Source organism: Chiloscyllium punctatum, chromosome 11, assembly GCF_047496795.1.
Source record: "Chiloscyllium punctatum isolate Juve2018m chromosome 11, sChiPun1.3, whole genome shotgun sequence".
Taxonomy (NCBI): Eukaryota; Metazoa; Chordata; class Chondrichthyes; order Orectolobiformes; family Hemiscylliidae; genus Chiloscyllium; species Chiloscyllium punctatum.
The window spans coordinates 57,531,488-57,546,478 of NC_092749.1; the positions used below are offsets into that span (position 1 = coordinate 57,531,488).

The 14,991-nt window shown below is 36.8% G+C and overlaps 1 protein-coding gene across 32 annotated transcripts in view; it reads right to left on the reverse strand.

The window, feature by feature from the left end:
• nrxn1a (neurexin 1a) overlaps positions 1-14,991 on the reverse strand; it is a 1,866,202-nt gene that overhangs the window by 114,357 nt on the left and 1,736,854 nt on the right. For 23 of the 32 annotated variants that reach the window (XM_072580867.1, XM_072580862.1, XM_072580863.1 and 20 more), the window contains 2 exons: positions 12,891-12,980; positions 11,451-11,770 (listed from right to left, as the gene is read on the reverse strand). In XM_072580867.1, the coding sequence (XP_072436968.1) occupies positions 11,451-11,770; positions 12,891-12,980 (410 nt within the window). The remainder of the gene's footprint in view (positions 1-11,450; positions 11,771-12,890; positions 12,981-14,991) is intronic. The other 9 variants (XM_072580889.1, XM_072580894.1, XM_072580888.1 and 6 more) reach the window with 1 other exon arrangement.

Consider the following 14,991-nt stretch of genomic DNA (forward strand, 5'->3'; position numbering starts at 1 on the left):
ACCCCTAGCCATATCCTCCTCCTCTTTAGGGGTTCAAATGTAATCGAGCAATTGCGCAAATATGGGTTTTTTTCACTTGGAAAGTGCATTCTTGGAACATCCACTCAGAGGGTGGAAACTTACCAATTTTTTTTGGTCAGAGTGGGGATGAGTGTGCTGGAGGTGATGAACATGCACTTTCACCACCAAGTAAACTTGCCCAATCATCAGCCAATCAGCTCACTAAGTTTTTCAGTGAATCACAGGCACTGACATTGGTGAATTAGATTGCCAGCCATTCACTGCCTAGAATCTTCTTTTCTTTGGAGCATTCAATCGCGATGTTAAGTCATTTTTTTAATTTTCTTGTCATGGAATCAGGAAATGTGGTGCAGGTAAAGTGGCATATTAAAGGTTAAAGATAAGAATAGGTCTACAGCTTTTACAAAGCAGCTCCTTGCCTCTACACTCATGTTTCCAACTGCCCCCATACTGGAGCAATATGGAATCCCAGGTAAGAAGTTAGTTACCTTTCTCACCCATCAAGAAGATAGGTGATCAGTGAGGTGCTGGGTTAAGGCCCTTAAGTAGCCATTAATTGATCACTGAAGGTACTTAGTTGGTACAAAATCATTGAGCTCTCTCATGTACTTTCTCACCCAGAACTTGTTAGTGAGGTAGAAAGAAGTGGTAAGTTTCGTTCATGACAGATGCAGTATTTCACCTTCTTGTAACCTCCACAGAGGGAAACTTGTACTGTAGTAAACATGGTATACGCTTAAATGGCATTTTCAGAGAGACAAAATATAAATATATTTTTCTCTCCTTTTTATCCTATTTCCTATCTGCTGTCTTTCTCTCTCTTTTCTTTTTCATTTTGAACTAATTGCAAAAATATCAATTTCAATACTTTTAATCTATTGAATGGCTCAAAGTAAATTGAGTTGCTGTGAATATCTAGTTAATAGTTCAATAGCATTTGCTATTTGGTGTGCACTGTGAGGTGTTCAACCACAGTCAGTTACCCATTTTACCTCATGTTAATTTGGTATGTTAAAATATAACAGTCCAGTTTGCTTTGCTATTCTAACTTTGTAAAGTCTATTCTGTGTCCAGGATCTCAAACTTTGGCTGCTTTAAAATAAAAGAAGTTTCTAGTCAGATTGTAACATAATTTTGATGGCCTCATCAAGGATCATTGCTTTTTGATAGGTCTTGAATGATTTTTTTAAAATTACTGACAAAATGAATACTTTACCTTAATCTAACTACAGAATAGTTCTGTGTATTCATTAAATAAAACACTTTTAATTACATTTTAAAATATTCCTAAATCATTCATATGAAGTCAGAAACAAAAGATGGAATCTTTGAGAGGCCTGAATAATTGAGCTATGATTAGAAATCTGATAGAATTGCATGAGAAAATCAGCAAGGTGTTTTGTGATGTTAACTAAATTCCAGGCATCAAGGCAAGGAATTCCATGTTGGATACCAGGCACTGGCATTTCAGGGCATGCTGTGTAGGCACCTATCACATGAACCCAACCTCCATGGGTATTGATAACTGACAACTGCCAGCATCTGGCATAAAGTACATTCCAATCTCTTCTTCAATGCTGCACCACGGAGTGCAATGGTAATCATCACCACAGCAAGGACACTTTATGTTCACACAAAGATAACAGGCTGAAAGATCTGCTGTATTGCCCTGTCATGTAGTGAAACACAAAGTCAGGAGTTATGGTTGTCAGCTGTCCTCAGCAACCCCAGAGGACAATTGTCTCAGGTCTGTATAATTGCAACTCATCACTTTTGCAAAGGTGTCTCCTGGTCTGAAACTAGCTCAGTGCTCTAATATCTGAATCAAAGCCATAAAAATTATATTGGATTTGAAACATTAACTATGTTTCACCCTCCACAAATGCTGCCAGGCCCTCTGGAATTTCTTTACATTCTCTGTGTTTGTTGTCCTTCCTCCCACACCATGACCCTGCCTAACTTGTTACTTCTACTCTCACTGATATAGAAATTCTATATGACAATTTAGTCAAGGTTTCTTGAAAATAATTCTGTTCTAATTGTAAATGTTCTATGTTCAATTATTTGTGATCTACAATCTTCTAAACAAAATTACAGTTCAAGAAACCACAACAATTTGCATTTATTTATCTCCTTAAACAGAACAAAATATCTAAAAATACTTCACAGAATCACAATCAGACAAAAACTTACATAAGGCAGAAGAAATATTAGGAGTGTTGAACAAAAGCTTCGTCAAAGAGAAGGCTCTAAAGGAGGAAGCAGAAAGGTAAGGAGGAACAAAGGAAAATGAAGGATGTTGAAGGCAGAAGTTATGGGCAACTGGAAATCAGTGTGATTGTGTCAAAACCAAACACCAATTTAATAATAAAGTAAAAGTCTCCCTTCCTAACTTTGGGTATGTTTGTAATATGCTGAATGATAACTGTACTAATGGAAACAATCAGCAAAATGAAGTTTCCGTGCTAGTTTGCACAAGATTTTTGAAATATATCTTTGTCTCAAATGTAACTTTTCTTCCTGACTGATTCTGCACATTTCATTTTTTGTAAATCACCAGTTTTCATCTGTAAAGTCTGTTCTGTATTTTGACCTACATAATTTTCAAATAACTGCACAACCCTAAAATACAATATCTTCCTTAGAATTTACTATAATCAATTTTGCACTTAGGCAAACTAATATTTCTTTAAACTGTGTCTAATTCTACATGTATTTATTTAGTATAGCAAGTTAAAACTACATTTTTCGAACATTCATTTTATTTTTTTTCCTTTTAGAAGGGCAATCAAAAGCTATAATCCAGATTTTCATTAGGCATATTTTCTAATACATGCTGTGTTTTAGATGCTAATATTTTAGTGTTTTCACACAACAGATTACATGCAAATATATTCAATGTACGTCTGGATGAAATAAGACATAATTAATCAAAGGACAGTCACATTAATTTAGGAGGAGATTGCAAACCTAAGCTAATTAGCACTGAATAACATATTATGTTGTTGTAAATAAAGAAATTCTATATGATAATTTAGTCTGGAAAAGGTTTCTTGAAAATAATTCTGTTCTAATTGTAAATGTTCTATGTTGATTATTTGTGATCTACAATCTTCTAAGCAAAATTACAGTTCAAGAAACCACAACAATTTGCATTTATTTATCTCCTTAAACAGAACAAAATGTCTAAAGATACTTCACAAAACCACAATCAGACAAAAACTTACATAAGGAAGAAGAAATATTATGAGTGTTGAACAAAAGCTTCGTCAAAGAGAAGGCTCCAAAGGAGGAAACAAAAAGGTAAGGAGGAACAAAGGAAAATGAAGGATGTTGAAGAGGCAATAGGGAGAAGAACACAGATATTTGGAATGCCAGAAGGATGAGTTAGATCAGATTTGACCACTCAAAAGATTTCAAAAATGACAGCATTTTTAGATTTTTTAGATTAGATTCCCTACAGTGTGGAAACAGGCTCTTCGGCCCAACAAGTCCACACCAACCCTCCGAAGAGTAACACACCCAGCCCCATTTCCCTCTGACTAATGCACCTAACACTATGGGCAATTTAGCTCGGCCAATTTACCTGACCTGCACATTTTTGGACTGTGGGAGGAAACCGGAGCACCCAGAGGAAACCCACGCAGACATGGAGAGAATGTGCAAACTCCACACAGACAGTCTGCCTGAGGCTGGAATCAAACCTGGGACCCTGGTACTGTGAGACTATAGCCTGGTGTTGTGTGCTTTTTAACAGGATAATTCATGTCTTACTCAATTTCAGATACTTTCCCATTTGTATAGCCTCCTATCAAAAAGTAAATACTTCAATTGATTGAAAGAGATGCGTAATCTTCACTCCTGTTTATTGCTAACACAATCCTCTCCCCAAATGCATTGGTCAGATAACAAAACCACCAAATTTATGGTCAAATAGATGATTTTTGTGTGAAATTATATTACAGAAAATATTGGCGAGGGACACATGCTTTGCATTCAATTACAGTGCCATTTGTGGATTAAAAAAAGGTATCTGATGCCATCAATCCATAAAGATTTTTGATTAGAAGAGACATGTTTCAAATCTATGCTGTAATCAATACCAAATGTAACATATGCTTTTCTTGTTACATATTTTCATACACACTCTCTCTCTTAAGTGAAAGCAAAATCTGCAGCTATGGCATTTCTGCTTTAAAGTTCAAAATCCAATAAAATGTTATGATTGCCTACAGTAACATCCCACTTAAGTAAAAGTGCCATCAGTAATGTACAGCTAATAAAAATGTGAAGAAAACAGGTAACTTAATCTAACTCAAAGGCAGTTTTAGGAGGTTATAAAAGTGATAATTTGTGGGATAGTATTTACTGCAATTTAACTGGACAATGAAAAAAAAATTCAATGAACAACCTCCATATTATCGATCTAAATTAACTACACTTTCTATTATTTATGAGTGGGTAAAGGTTCCATCTACAGATACTACTCCCAATTGTTCAATTAAATGAAGGTAAAGATACTTTGATGACTAAGATTTTTATTACTAAAATCAAGCACCAAGAATTCCCATTGATATCCCATGGAAACTTCCATGAAAATATTAGAGAAATGATCATTTACATTACATGTATGGAATTTCTGCCATTCCTGATGGTACTTATGGCAGATGAATAGAGAAAACTGCAGACAAAAAAAAACCTTGACACCATTTTAAGGTATTTCTCTCGTGTTACTTCAAAAACCACTCTTGAGTAAAGACTATATAATCTAATGTAAGACGTTTTTCAGCCTGTCAAAAAAACTTGGGCATTATAACTAGACTTATAATATACCTACAATATATACCTATAATATTGTTACGAACAATATTATTCTCAATATGTTGGTACAGACGCTTCACCACTGTGATAAAATTACAGAAAATTATTTTCCAGCAATCTGATCAATTTTCCTCAATCAGACAAGCAAAATATACCTCTCCTAGGCATGTGAGACTTTAACTAGAAAAGTTTGTGAATCACAGAAAATCCTTTTGAATACTAATCACTTTCATAGAATTTATAGTGCTATTCTAAACTCTTTCCGTCCAGATGTATTGAGGGGAGTCAGAAAACTGAAAAGCTTACTATTGTGTACCATTCCCCTCTAATACATGGCTCACCTCTCCCCACCTCTAAGACCAATCCTGGAGAAGCATTAAATTACAAAATAGATAAACTATAATGCGGCAAATAGTTATATGGCTCATTATGCCGATGCCTGAAATTAAGTTCTGCTGCCTTACCCCACACTTCAGCTTTTAGCCAGTCGCCTTCCAATTTAAGGCACTTCAAGTGTTCATTGTAATCTTTTCTAATATATTTTCTCTCTTTGATTAATCTGTTCCTTTTAAAAGAATGATTATAGCTGCTCCACAGAATCTTCTCCAATTATTTGCTCGAAGTTTGGTATTAGCCTCTGCACTAAATGACAAGACAGACTAATACCAGCCTTGGTATTAGTCTGTCCATTCTTTGTTCCTTTTTAAACAAATATATAGGGAGCGATCTTATTTGGGGTCTGCGTGACATCGGCAATGACAGGATTGATGGCAGAATTAGACAAGTTGTCCAGGCAGAGCCTATTTTAATGATGGAAGCATTGTGCTGTATCTTTTCTGCTTTTACAAAGTGACATGGCATTTTTGCACTGGGTAGCAGTGAGTTGTCGATTGAGTAGGATTATTGCTTGTTAAATACTTTATTAATGCTATAACGTGCCTCTCTAATATTTAACTTCCTATCTTACCAAATGGGCCACTTCACTTCAGCTCTGATGAAGAGACACCTAGACTCGGAATGTTCGCTTGATTTCCCTCCACAGATGCTGCATAACCCACTGTGATTTCTAGCACTTTTTGTTCTCAAATGAGTCAGACGGTGAGAAATCTCAGTGAACCTGCTGACATCACATTCCTGCTGGTCTAAAGAGTCTCCATGTTGGACACTGAGGACCAACATCTAAGACATGGTCAATGGGTGGAGGCCATTTACACCCTACATCCAGAGATGTTAGCATCTGACATGTGCCCAGCCACAAAGAATCCTTTTAGCAACTCTCTGACCGCTTAAAGGATTTGCGCACTACAATACTGCATCTCGAGCTGCATCAGTAACTATCATTGTATTGCTGCAGCAAGGCCTTTGCACACTCAGGGACACACACCCCACTCACGGACTGGACCAGACTGTACATCTGAGCTCTTTGCTCACTTTCATAGCACACACTCTGACATACTTAGATACGCACACACATCCTTGCCTTGCCATCACATTGCCCCCTCAGCTACAGCTACCAGATTCACATTATTTCTGTTTTGCCTTGTCATTTAGCACAGACACTAAAGGAGGAAGCTTGTCAGTAGGTGTCAGTCAAGTCAAGGGGGTAGCATTCAGATCAGGGGGTCCTGGCATAGTAGACAGGGGAGTCTCTGATACCAGTCCAGGACATGGTCAGTTAGTCACTTGGGACAGTTAAAGTCAGAATCCTTGTGTGAGGAGCCAAATATCTTGCAGCCCACAGCCTCCATCTTGATTCTTTCTGCCCCTTTGTATTACACTGTGTGTCAGCTGGGGCTCAGTGATAGCACTCTCGCCTCTGAATCGGAAAGTTCGAGCTTCAAAGCCCACATGAGGGCATGAACTCAAAATCTAGACTGACATAAATGCAGCACTGTGTGAAATATTGCACAGTTGGAGGTGCTATCTTTTGGATGAGATGTTAAACTGGGCCTCCTAAGGATGTTACAGGTCTATAGACGACATTTGTTCAACCTCAGCTGGAGTGCTACATCACATGAAGGTTGTGAATGCATTGGAGAGAATGCAGAAGTGGTTTACAGGAATATTTCCAAGGATGAAGAGCTTCAATTAAGAAGAAGTTGGGACCGTTCTCCTTGGAGAGAAGTGGTTTATAGGAAACATGACAGATGGTTTCAAAATCATGAGCTGGCTGGATAGAGGTGATCAAGAGAAACTTTTCCTTCTTAAAGGAATAAGAACAAGAGGCATAGATTTTTAAAAAAGAAACAAAGGTAATGTGAGGCAAAACCACCTCGGAGGTCATTAGGGGATGCAATGAGCTACCTGGAAGCACGGTGAAGCAAAGTTCAGTTGAAGCATTCAAAAGGGCACTGGATGATTATTTATATAAAAATAATGCGCGAGGAAAAGGAAAAAGCAAGAGATTGACTCGAGATAACGACACTCATTTACAAGCTGGTGCAGGCACAATAGACTGAGTGGCCTCCTTCTGTGCCATAACATTTCTGTGAGCTTTGACAGCTTTCCTCCTGGAATGAGAAAGGCAGATATTACAGCAGATGAAAATGGTGGCACCGCTGTAACTTTTAGTCCAGGTGGGAGATGTCCCGTGAGTGAGTAGGCAACGCAGAGGGTATGCAGAATTCGTGATATTAGGGGTGAGTTGGGTGAGAGTCAATGAGGAAAGATGCTGTAGTCAATGGAATGAACATTAAAGCATGGGTCTTGGTGGGAGGTGGGTACAGTGGCAGAGATAGAGTAATAGATACTGGAGAGAAGATGGTGGCATTTACACTGGCAGAGGGCAGAAAGGCATTGACTGACTTCCTACTGTGCTGGGCATTCCTCCAGAAGCCTGAGACTATTCTAACCAGGGTAACCACCGTGGATCAGGCTGGCTTGATCTGGTGTCCCAGCTTCACACTTCATCCTGGAGAAGAGGACATCTGAGCCTGCATCACCCCATCCAGCAGAATCTCCAGCTTCCTGCCCTTAAAGTGGGGCATCAATTTCCCCACAACTGTCAGGTTCAAGGCAAATGTCAGCAGCCACACAGGACTTTTAAAGATGGCATGGGCACCAGCGTATTCGCCGATTGTACTGTTCTCAGAACTACTCACCAAAGTAAGATGGGACTAGAAACAGATGTGAGAAACATTATGGGGCAGGGTAGATAGTTAACAAGGTGAGTTTTGTAGGCTACAGTGAGCTGTGAGAACTGTGAGGGAACGAGATATTAATTGGAATATGGGAGGGAGGGTTTGGGATGAAGCTGAGATATTCTCATGTTCTCCAGATATGGGCCACTGTCTGTGAATGAAAGTGAGCTTTTTAACCTGGCCGTTTCAGCATTGGCCAACTGTCTCTCACTCTGATGGATGAAAATAACTTGACAAGAGTGGCTAGTTTGAAGTGAAAACCTCTCAATTCAAGGTGCAAAGTTGAAAATCAAGCCCCTTGTATCTTGTATGCTACAATCTGACACAGTTCTTTTATTCAGATCTAACCAGAGCTTTGGGCAGTTTCAAAATGCAACTTTGATCAACATGGGTACATTCATTAAGGAGGCAACTGTTGAGTTTCTGTCAGTGAGAGCTGATAGGTCACTCAAGATTTACAACAGGGTCTGTTCCCTGTACTGGTTAATGTAATTTACAATCGTCAATATTTTCATACAGTTCAGCATTTGTTTTGCTGAATGTTGCTTTATAATAACTGCTATCACAATTTCCAACAGTAATGTGAAGCTATTTCATAGCAATCATACTTATGTCACTCATTTTCTATTCAAATGCACAACTCCTCACCATTATCTGTGTTAATTTGCACAGTTCCATCATTTAAGCATCTTATCTAGTTCTGCATTACAGTTGAATGCACCCCCAACAGCATCCCCCCCCACCCCACACCCCCACCCCACACCCCCACCCCCACTATCTGCTGGCCTTTTCCATAAATTTATTTGTCTACAGTCCCTGAATCCATCATTAATGTAAATTAAAAACAGTAGGGATCTCACCATCAATCTCTGGTACATGCCATTTTGAATTGTCCTTTGTCTGAGTCCTCAACATTATTCCCCAAAGAAAGCAACTCAAACACTCTTGTCTTCAAATCTCACTCATTTTCTGGTTTTACTTTGAATTCTCACGACACACCAACAACATGAAACTGCACAACATGCTAATCACATTAGCCCTGCAGCGACTTGATATTCAAACATTAATTGGTTGAAGAAGGAACTTTAGTCCCTCACTGGCTCAGACAGCTGCTGACCGATCTGATTGGTAGTTATCTTGTTTTTATCACTTTCACTCTGACTTTGGTACAGCAAAAAAAAACCCTGAGCTAAGTTTTCACTGGCTTGGACTTTTCTCAGATTTTAATTTTTCAATTATGGCAACATTCAATTCATGCGCACTTTTTTTCATTTTTTATTCAGTTACTGCAAATATTAAACTAACTAAAGCTATAACAACTATACTGACAACAATCAACATCTTGGATGGAATGATATGTGATTGACTTACATAAAGCTGAAAATGTCATCAATCTAAATTGGACTTACAAAAAAAATTAGAAATTTGGCACAGTTTGTATCACTTGAACTGAGATACTTGGTAAATTGAAGCGTTAAAATGTTCTTTTACCACTTCCTGGAGATACGATGTATAGGGCAATAGATTTCATTCAGCTAAATTACACTTATGAATAATTAATAATACATGTAAACAAAACTCCAATTAAATTTTATTCAAGTTTAGGTACTTCAAATGAAATGCTTGTGAAATGAAAATGTTGCTGCGCATGTCATGCATTGAATTGGCAAGAGAATTACCTAAATTTTCTTCCTCACACTAGTGAAATGTACCAGATGAAAATCTTGGCTCTCTTTCAGACTTGGACCATACATTTCTCCCTCTATCCCAAACTCTAACCTACTACTGACAGTCACTCCCTGCCCTTGATTCCAACTCCCATGATCTCCAGTCCCCCCTCGCAAGAAATCCATCTCTCTAACAACTCCCTCCTTTATCCATGTGTCACCCTCCAACTTAGGATCCTGGGCATGCTTTACCAGCAGTGACTATGTCCCTCATTTGTGGAGCTGCCAAGTGGCAGGTCCAGAGGCTGAGAGGTCATAAACTGGGATCTGCAGTTGAGAGGAAAGAAGCTGGTGTCCTCTTAAGCATCTGCTGAGCTGAAAAAGAGTGAGCATATCTTTTTTATTCCCTCAGCTTTTACAGCAAACAAAGAAGATTCCAATTTTGCCTCTCCCTTTTTGTTCACTTTCTTTCAGTTGAATTTTAACTGGGAGGAAAACAAACAGTTTGACTTTGATACAAACCTCCCTTCAACACGTCCATTCTCAGTAGAACTGAATCCAACAGACAGAGAGGTGGCCAGTCCCAATTCAGAAATGTCTTACAGTTTTGATAATGATGCTGTGGGCCTTTATTTAAACATCATTCAAATTTATCTATTCTTGGCCATGCAGCTTTCTGAAGTGAAAAATTGGTTGATTCAGGAATGAAGTGATCCAAATCCACCTCCTGAATCCAGGTGCTAACCTGAGAGGCCATTGTGATCAGAAATCCCTGGAATAACTGCCTTGTCTCTGATCCCTCGGACCTCTCACACAGTGCCATCCCCAATACTTATCAGCTTCTCCTTCCATTGCTCTGTCTTCACTTTTATCAAATCAATTCCCAATTGACCCCTACCCACCACCCCAATACTCACTCCAGTTGATTTCACACACCCAAACAGTATCCATCAATCCCAGACTCTCTAACCTTCAGCCAACCTCCTGTCCTACAGGCAGATTTATATATTCCCCAGCAACTAGTGCCTCTGCTGTCAAACAAGCTGTCAGACAGGTAACCAAGCAGTGAGCATCAGGTCAGTGAAAATCTTCCTCTGTACATCTGTTTCTGCATTTAATTTTCCACTCTATTTCTCTTGATGTTATTTGCTGATTCATTCTCTATTTTTAGTGTTTATTGGTTAAGGAAATAGAGCAGTGGATCTGATAATCAGACGATCTCAAAACCTTGTGTCATGCAATTTTCAGCAATTTGTGGTACCTGTATGATCTGAACAGGAGGTCAAAAAGCCAATTCATAGATTTGCACCATTCCAGTAACTTCTGCATCATCTACTTTGGCATAAGCGTGTTTTTATGCAATTTATTTTGTTTGCTAAATATGTTGTTTCTTTGATCAAGAAAATCACCTTTTTTATACTTTAGAATGTTCACAGGGTAACCAACCTGATTCATCTGTCTTAATCACCAATATCTTCCAAATGACTGATAGTAGTTGATTTCAATAATTATATCACATATTTATCAACAGGGGATGACTCTTAAGGTTTACTGTAATGAAACTTAGAACTTGATTGACATTGCTGGCATGGCTGAACCATTCACTTCATTTAGTCACCTGACTGAGTAGTTCACATTTTTGGAGGGGCAATCAAAAGATTCACAGAAAATACTACAGAAAAATAAAATTCTTCATTCTGGCGTTTTATAGAACATGAAACCTAATGACAAAGAGACCAACTTAACATTTCACAAATTCCAAAAAGACTATGAGAAGAAATCAAAACCTGGGGTTACTTACCTGAGTCATGACATCTCTTGTGGTTGTAGACCTCCCTTTTCTGGTGGTAGTAGTAGCCATGGTGGTTGTAGTTTCCATTATGGTAGTTGATATTTCTGCTGGCTTTGATGTGGTTGTTGTTTCTGTCGTCATTGAAGATGCTTCCCCTACTAATCTCACACTTCCTTCTATTTTGATGTTTGGGTCACTTTCAGCTGCCATATTAAGTACTTTCAAGCCATTGTAGTATAGGCCAGTTAGCTGTCCCTGGAATGGACGATCTTTGTCCTTGCCACCAATTTTTATAGTTGCTTGGCTATTGAAGATTGTAAGTTGCCGTCCTGTGAAAACATCGTTACATATATAGGGAAAATGTTGAATGTGGACTTAATTTAAGTAAGAATTTTATTTTACAGTTATGTGAAGAAACAAGTAATTAATGAGGTGGTTAATGATTGCAATAAATTACTGAAAAATGTTTTGAATAGTAATTTATTGCTCTTCAATGGAATATGTGAGCGATGTGTATTTTCTTCGATAAATCTCACTTTTTTGTTGCTTAAAGAGGAATCAGATGTGTGTGCTCCTCTTTTTCTTTGTAGAACATTCTTTCAAAAGCAATTTTTACTGAATTTAGGATACAAGCATTAACAATAGTACAAAATGTTGCTTCACAAAAATACAGAACGTATTGTGAGATCACATGATGATTTGATTGCCTTCCAGCAAGACTGCCTTCTGGTTTAAAATGAAAAACAAACTGTCAATGCAAATGTGAACTAACAAGTGACACATAAAATGAGAAAATTATGTGAAACATTTCACTCCAACAGAACAAACCTTTTGCAATAGTACCACTTCTTGATTTTTTGACAAAAATCATTTATAATACTTTTAAAGGGTTCAGTTTTTGCACAGCAAAAAACATGCAGCAAATGTCATTTTTATTGTTAACTTCTTTTCAAACTACAATTTCTTCAAATGTTTGAAGTAAACGTTAAAGGGACTTCAGATCTTATTTCCAATTTCATATGAAACACTATTTAAAGTTATCTACAGTTTAAAAGGACTTTGTTGCAGAAATGAAAAATCATGGATCACAGCTAATTGTCCATCCTTTAATGACTAAATTTAGACATATAAATATATTCTGTACAGGATTTATCACTGTTTGTTAAATGTCTAGGATTAATGTTGTACATTGACCACAATTAGATGTCTATATTTAACAGTCCCTTTAACCTTAAGTTAATGGGGTATGCTTATTAAACTGTTGATATTTCATAATGGGAAAAGAATTATTCAACACGCAATGTAAATATTTCTAACTACTGTTTAAAACATTTTGTTTTATTTAATTTTACTGGCAATTTATATTTTAAGTTTATTAGAGTTACAATCCAACGCTACTTGGTTATGTTCAAATTATTTTTTATTTGAAGTTTTAATCAATGTTTTTACCTTTGTCGAGTAGCCAATCATCAACTACTCGACCAAGTCGATATGGGATTCGCTGTCTAGCAATCGCCAGGCGTTCGTTATCATTGTTTCCTTTAAAGTTTAAAGAGACATTTCATTGGTTAAAATCTGTAAGGTCAAAGGTTAAAGGTTAATACTTAAAGCTTGAGCTATACAGTTGTCACATGAATTTTTGAATTTGGATGTTTAAGAAATGCTCCTACAACATTTCAAATTTTTCAGTCATTTAATTTTTTTTAGCAAACAAAATTATTATATTAATTAAGAATTAGAAAGCTGCATCGCCAACTAAGTTATTGAAGTTATATTATAGACAAACCAGAACAACAAATTAAATCATATCATATAACAGCTTTACAAAAGAATATTCATCTGTCTGCTAGTTTTGAAAAGAGCCCATATTAACTAGTTAAACCTTATGTCAGATGTCGGATTTATTTGTGTTCACTGTAATTGTTCACCATATTAGTCTCTTAAAGAACAGACTATGAAATCTTAATGCCTGTGACACAAACTACTTCTTCCATGCCTTAAGATACAGCTGATGTTAATTTGGTTTTTTTTGCATTTCAAAGTAAAAAAAACACATTAAATCACTCAAATTAGGAAAGTGTAAAGTGGCAAAATGAATGCTCATAGTTCTTAATAATCCATTAGGCTGAAAATCAGCAGTAATGCAAAATTATTGTATATTAACAATATCTATACAAAATCACAGATGCAGATAACAATACTGTTTTTATTTTGAAGCAAATGAGGCTTTGACAAGAGCTACTGTATATTTAACAGTCCATTTCTTTCATCATTGACATCAGGTCTTAAGCAACTGATTATTTTAAATCGTTTGTTTGTTTCTTATTGAATTAATTTCTATACTCCAAAACATTTTAATTAAAAAAAATTGATGAATTTGGCTTTATTCCATGATTCCCACATAATGGTGTTTTTTTTAGAAATGTCCATAAATAGCCTGAAGATCCATAGAATGTCTATTTGTCTTTGTCCAAGTACTTTTTCATTTTAAAATTAAAATACATTCAGAGTTTTATATGTTTAACGTTCTATTTAAATTGGTTTTATATGAAGTTTGCATTGTGTACTGTCAGCTCAGTCAGGCCTGGAACTCTTCTGCAAACAGCCCAGGTACGGGTTGACTCTCAACAAATCATCGCAATAATTTAAACTATTCCCTCTGACATACCTATGTTAAATATCTGTCAGCTGCAATTCTGACATAACTCAATACACCCTTTCAAATTTAAAATAACACACAAAACGAACATCTGTCACACCACATTGTAAATATGTCGTAATAACTAGATCAATAATTGTTAACATTATCAAATAACTGAAAACTTACTCTGTTGAACCAAACTAAACCTTCACTGGATATAGTCAGTTAACATGGCATTTTTATGCTGCCCAAACTCAGAACACAGAATAATTTTCAAAAATGAAGCAGTCAAGATAATGTAGCTGTCAACAATAGAGATAAAACTTCATTTCTTTCATAATAATGCATTTTTTACATCAAATTTGCTAACCTATAATTGCTTGCATTGTCTTTTTCTTAAAATATAACCTTCAAATAGCCTGGCTGGGATAACGATATTTTCACAACACAGTTATCAAAATTTATGAAGCTTAGTCTGAGTGGCATGCCTCATTCACTATCATGCATTGACATTCAGGTTTCTCACTCGAAACTTGTTTGCCACTTTATTGGAAGTTGACTTGAAAAGGATTCAGTTTGGATAAAAGATGATCATCCAAGTATTGTGCTGTGACATTGCACTTGCTGATTGAATTCGAAGTAGCTCCATTCTTCCACTGAGTAGACAATATTTTGTCACATTGTAGTGTATTAATTCTGTTTGAAAAGGTAGACTTCAAGGGAATAACAGTAATTTAACACAATCTGAGAAAGCAGGGGAAAAAGTGAAAGAGGTCAATCCTTTGAATCTGAAGTAAAGTCTGTTGCAGAATTGAGAGAAAGCAGCAGAAAAGAATCTTAATCATATCTTCATACCTGCAGGTCAGATCGGATAGACTAGCTATGTCAAGCCGACTGGCATGTCTTTTT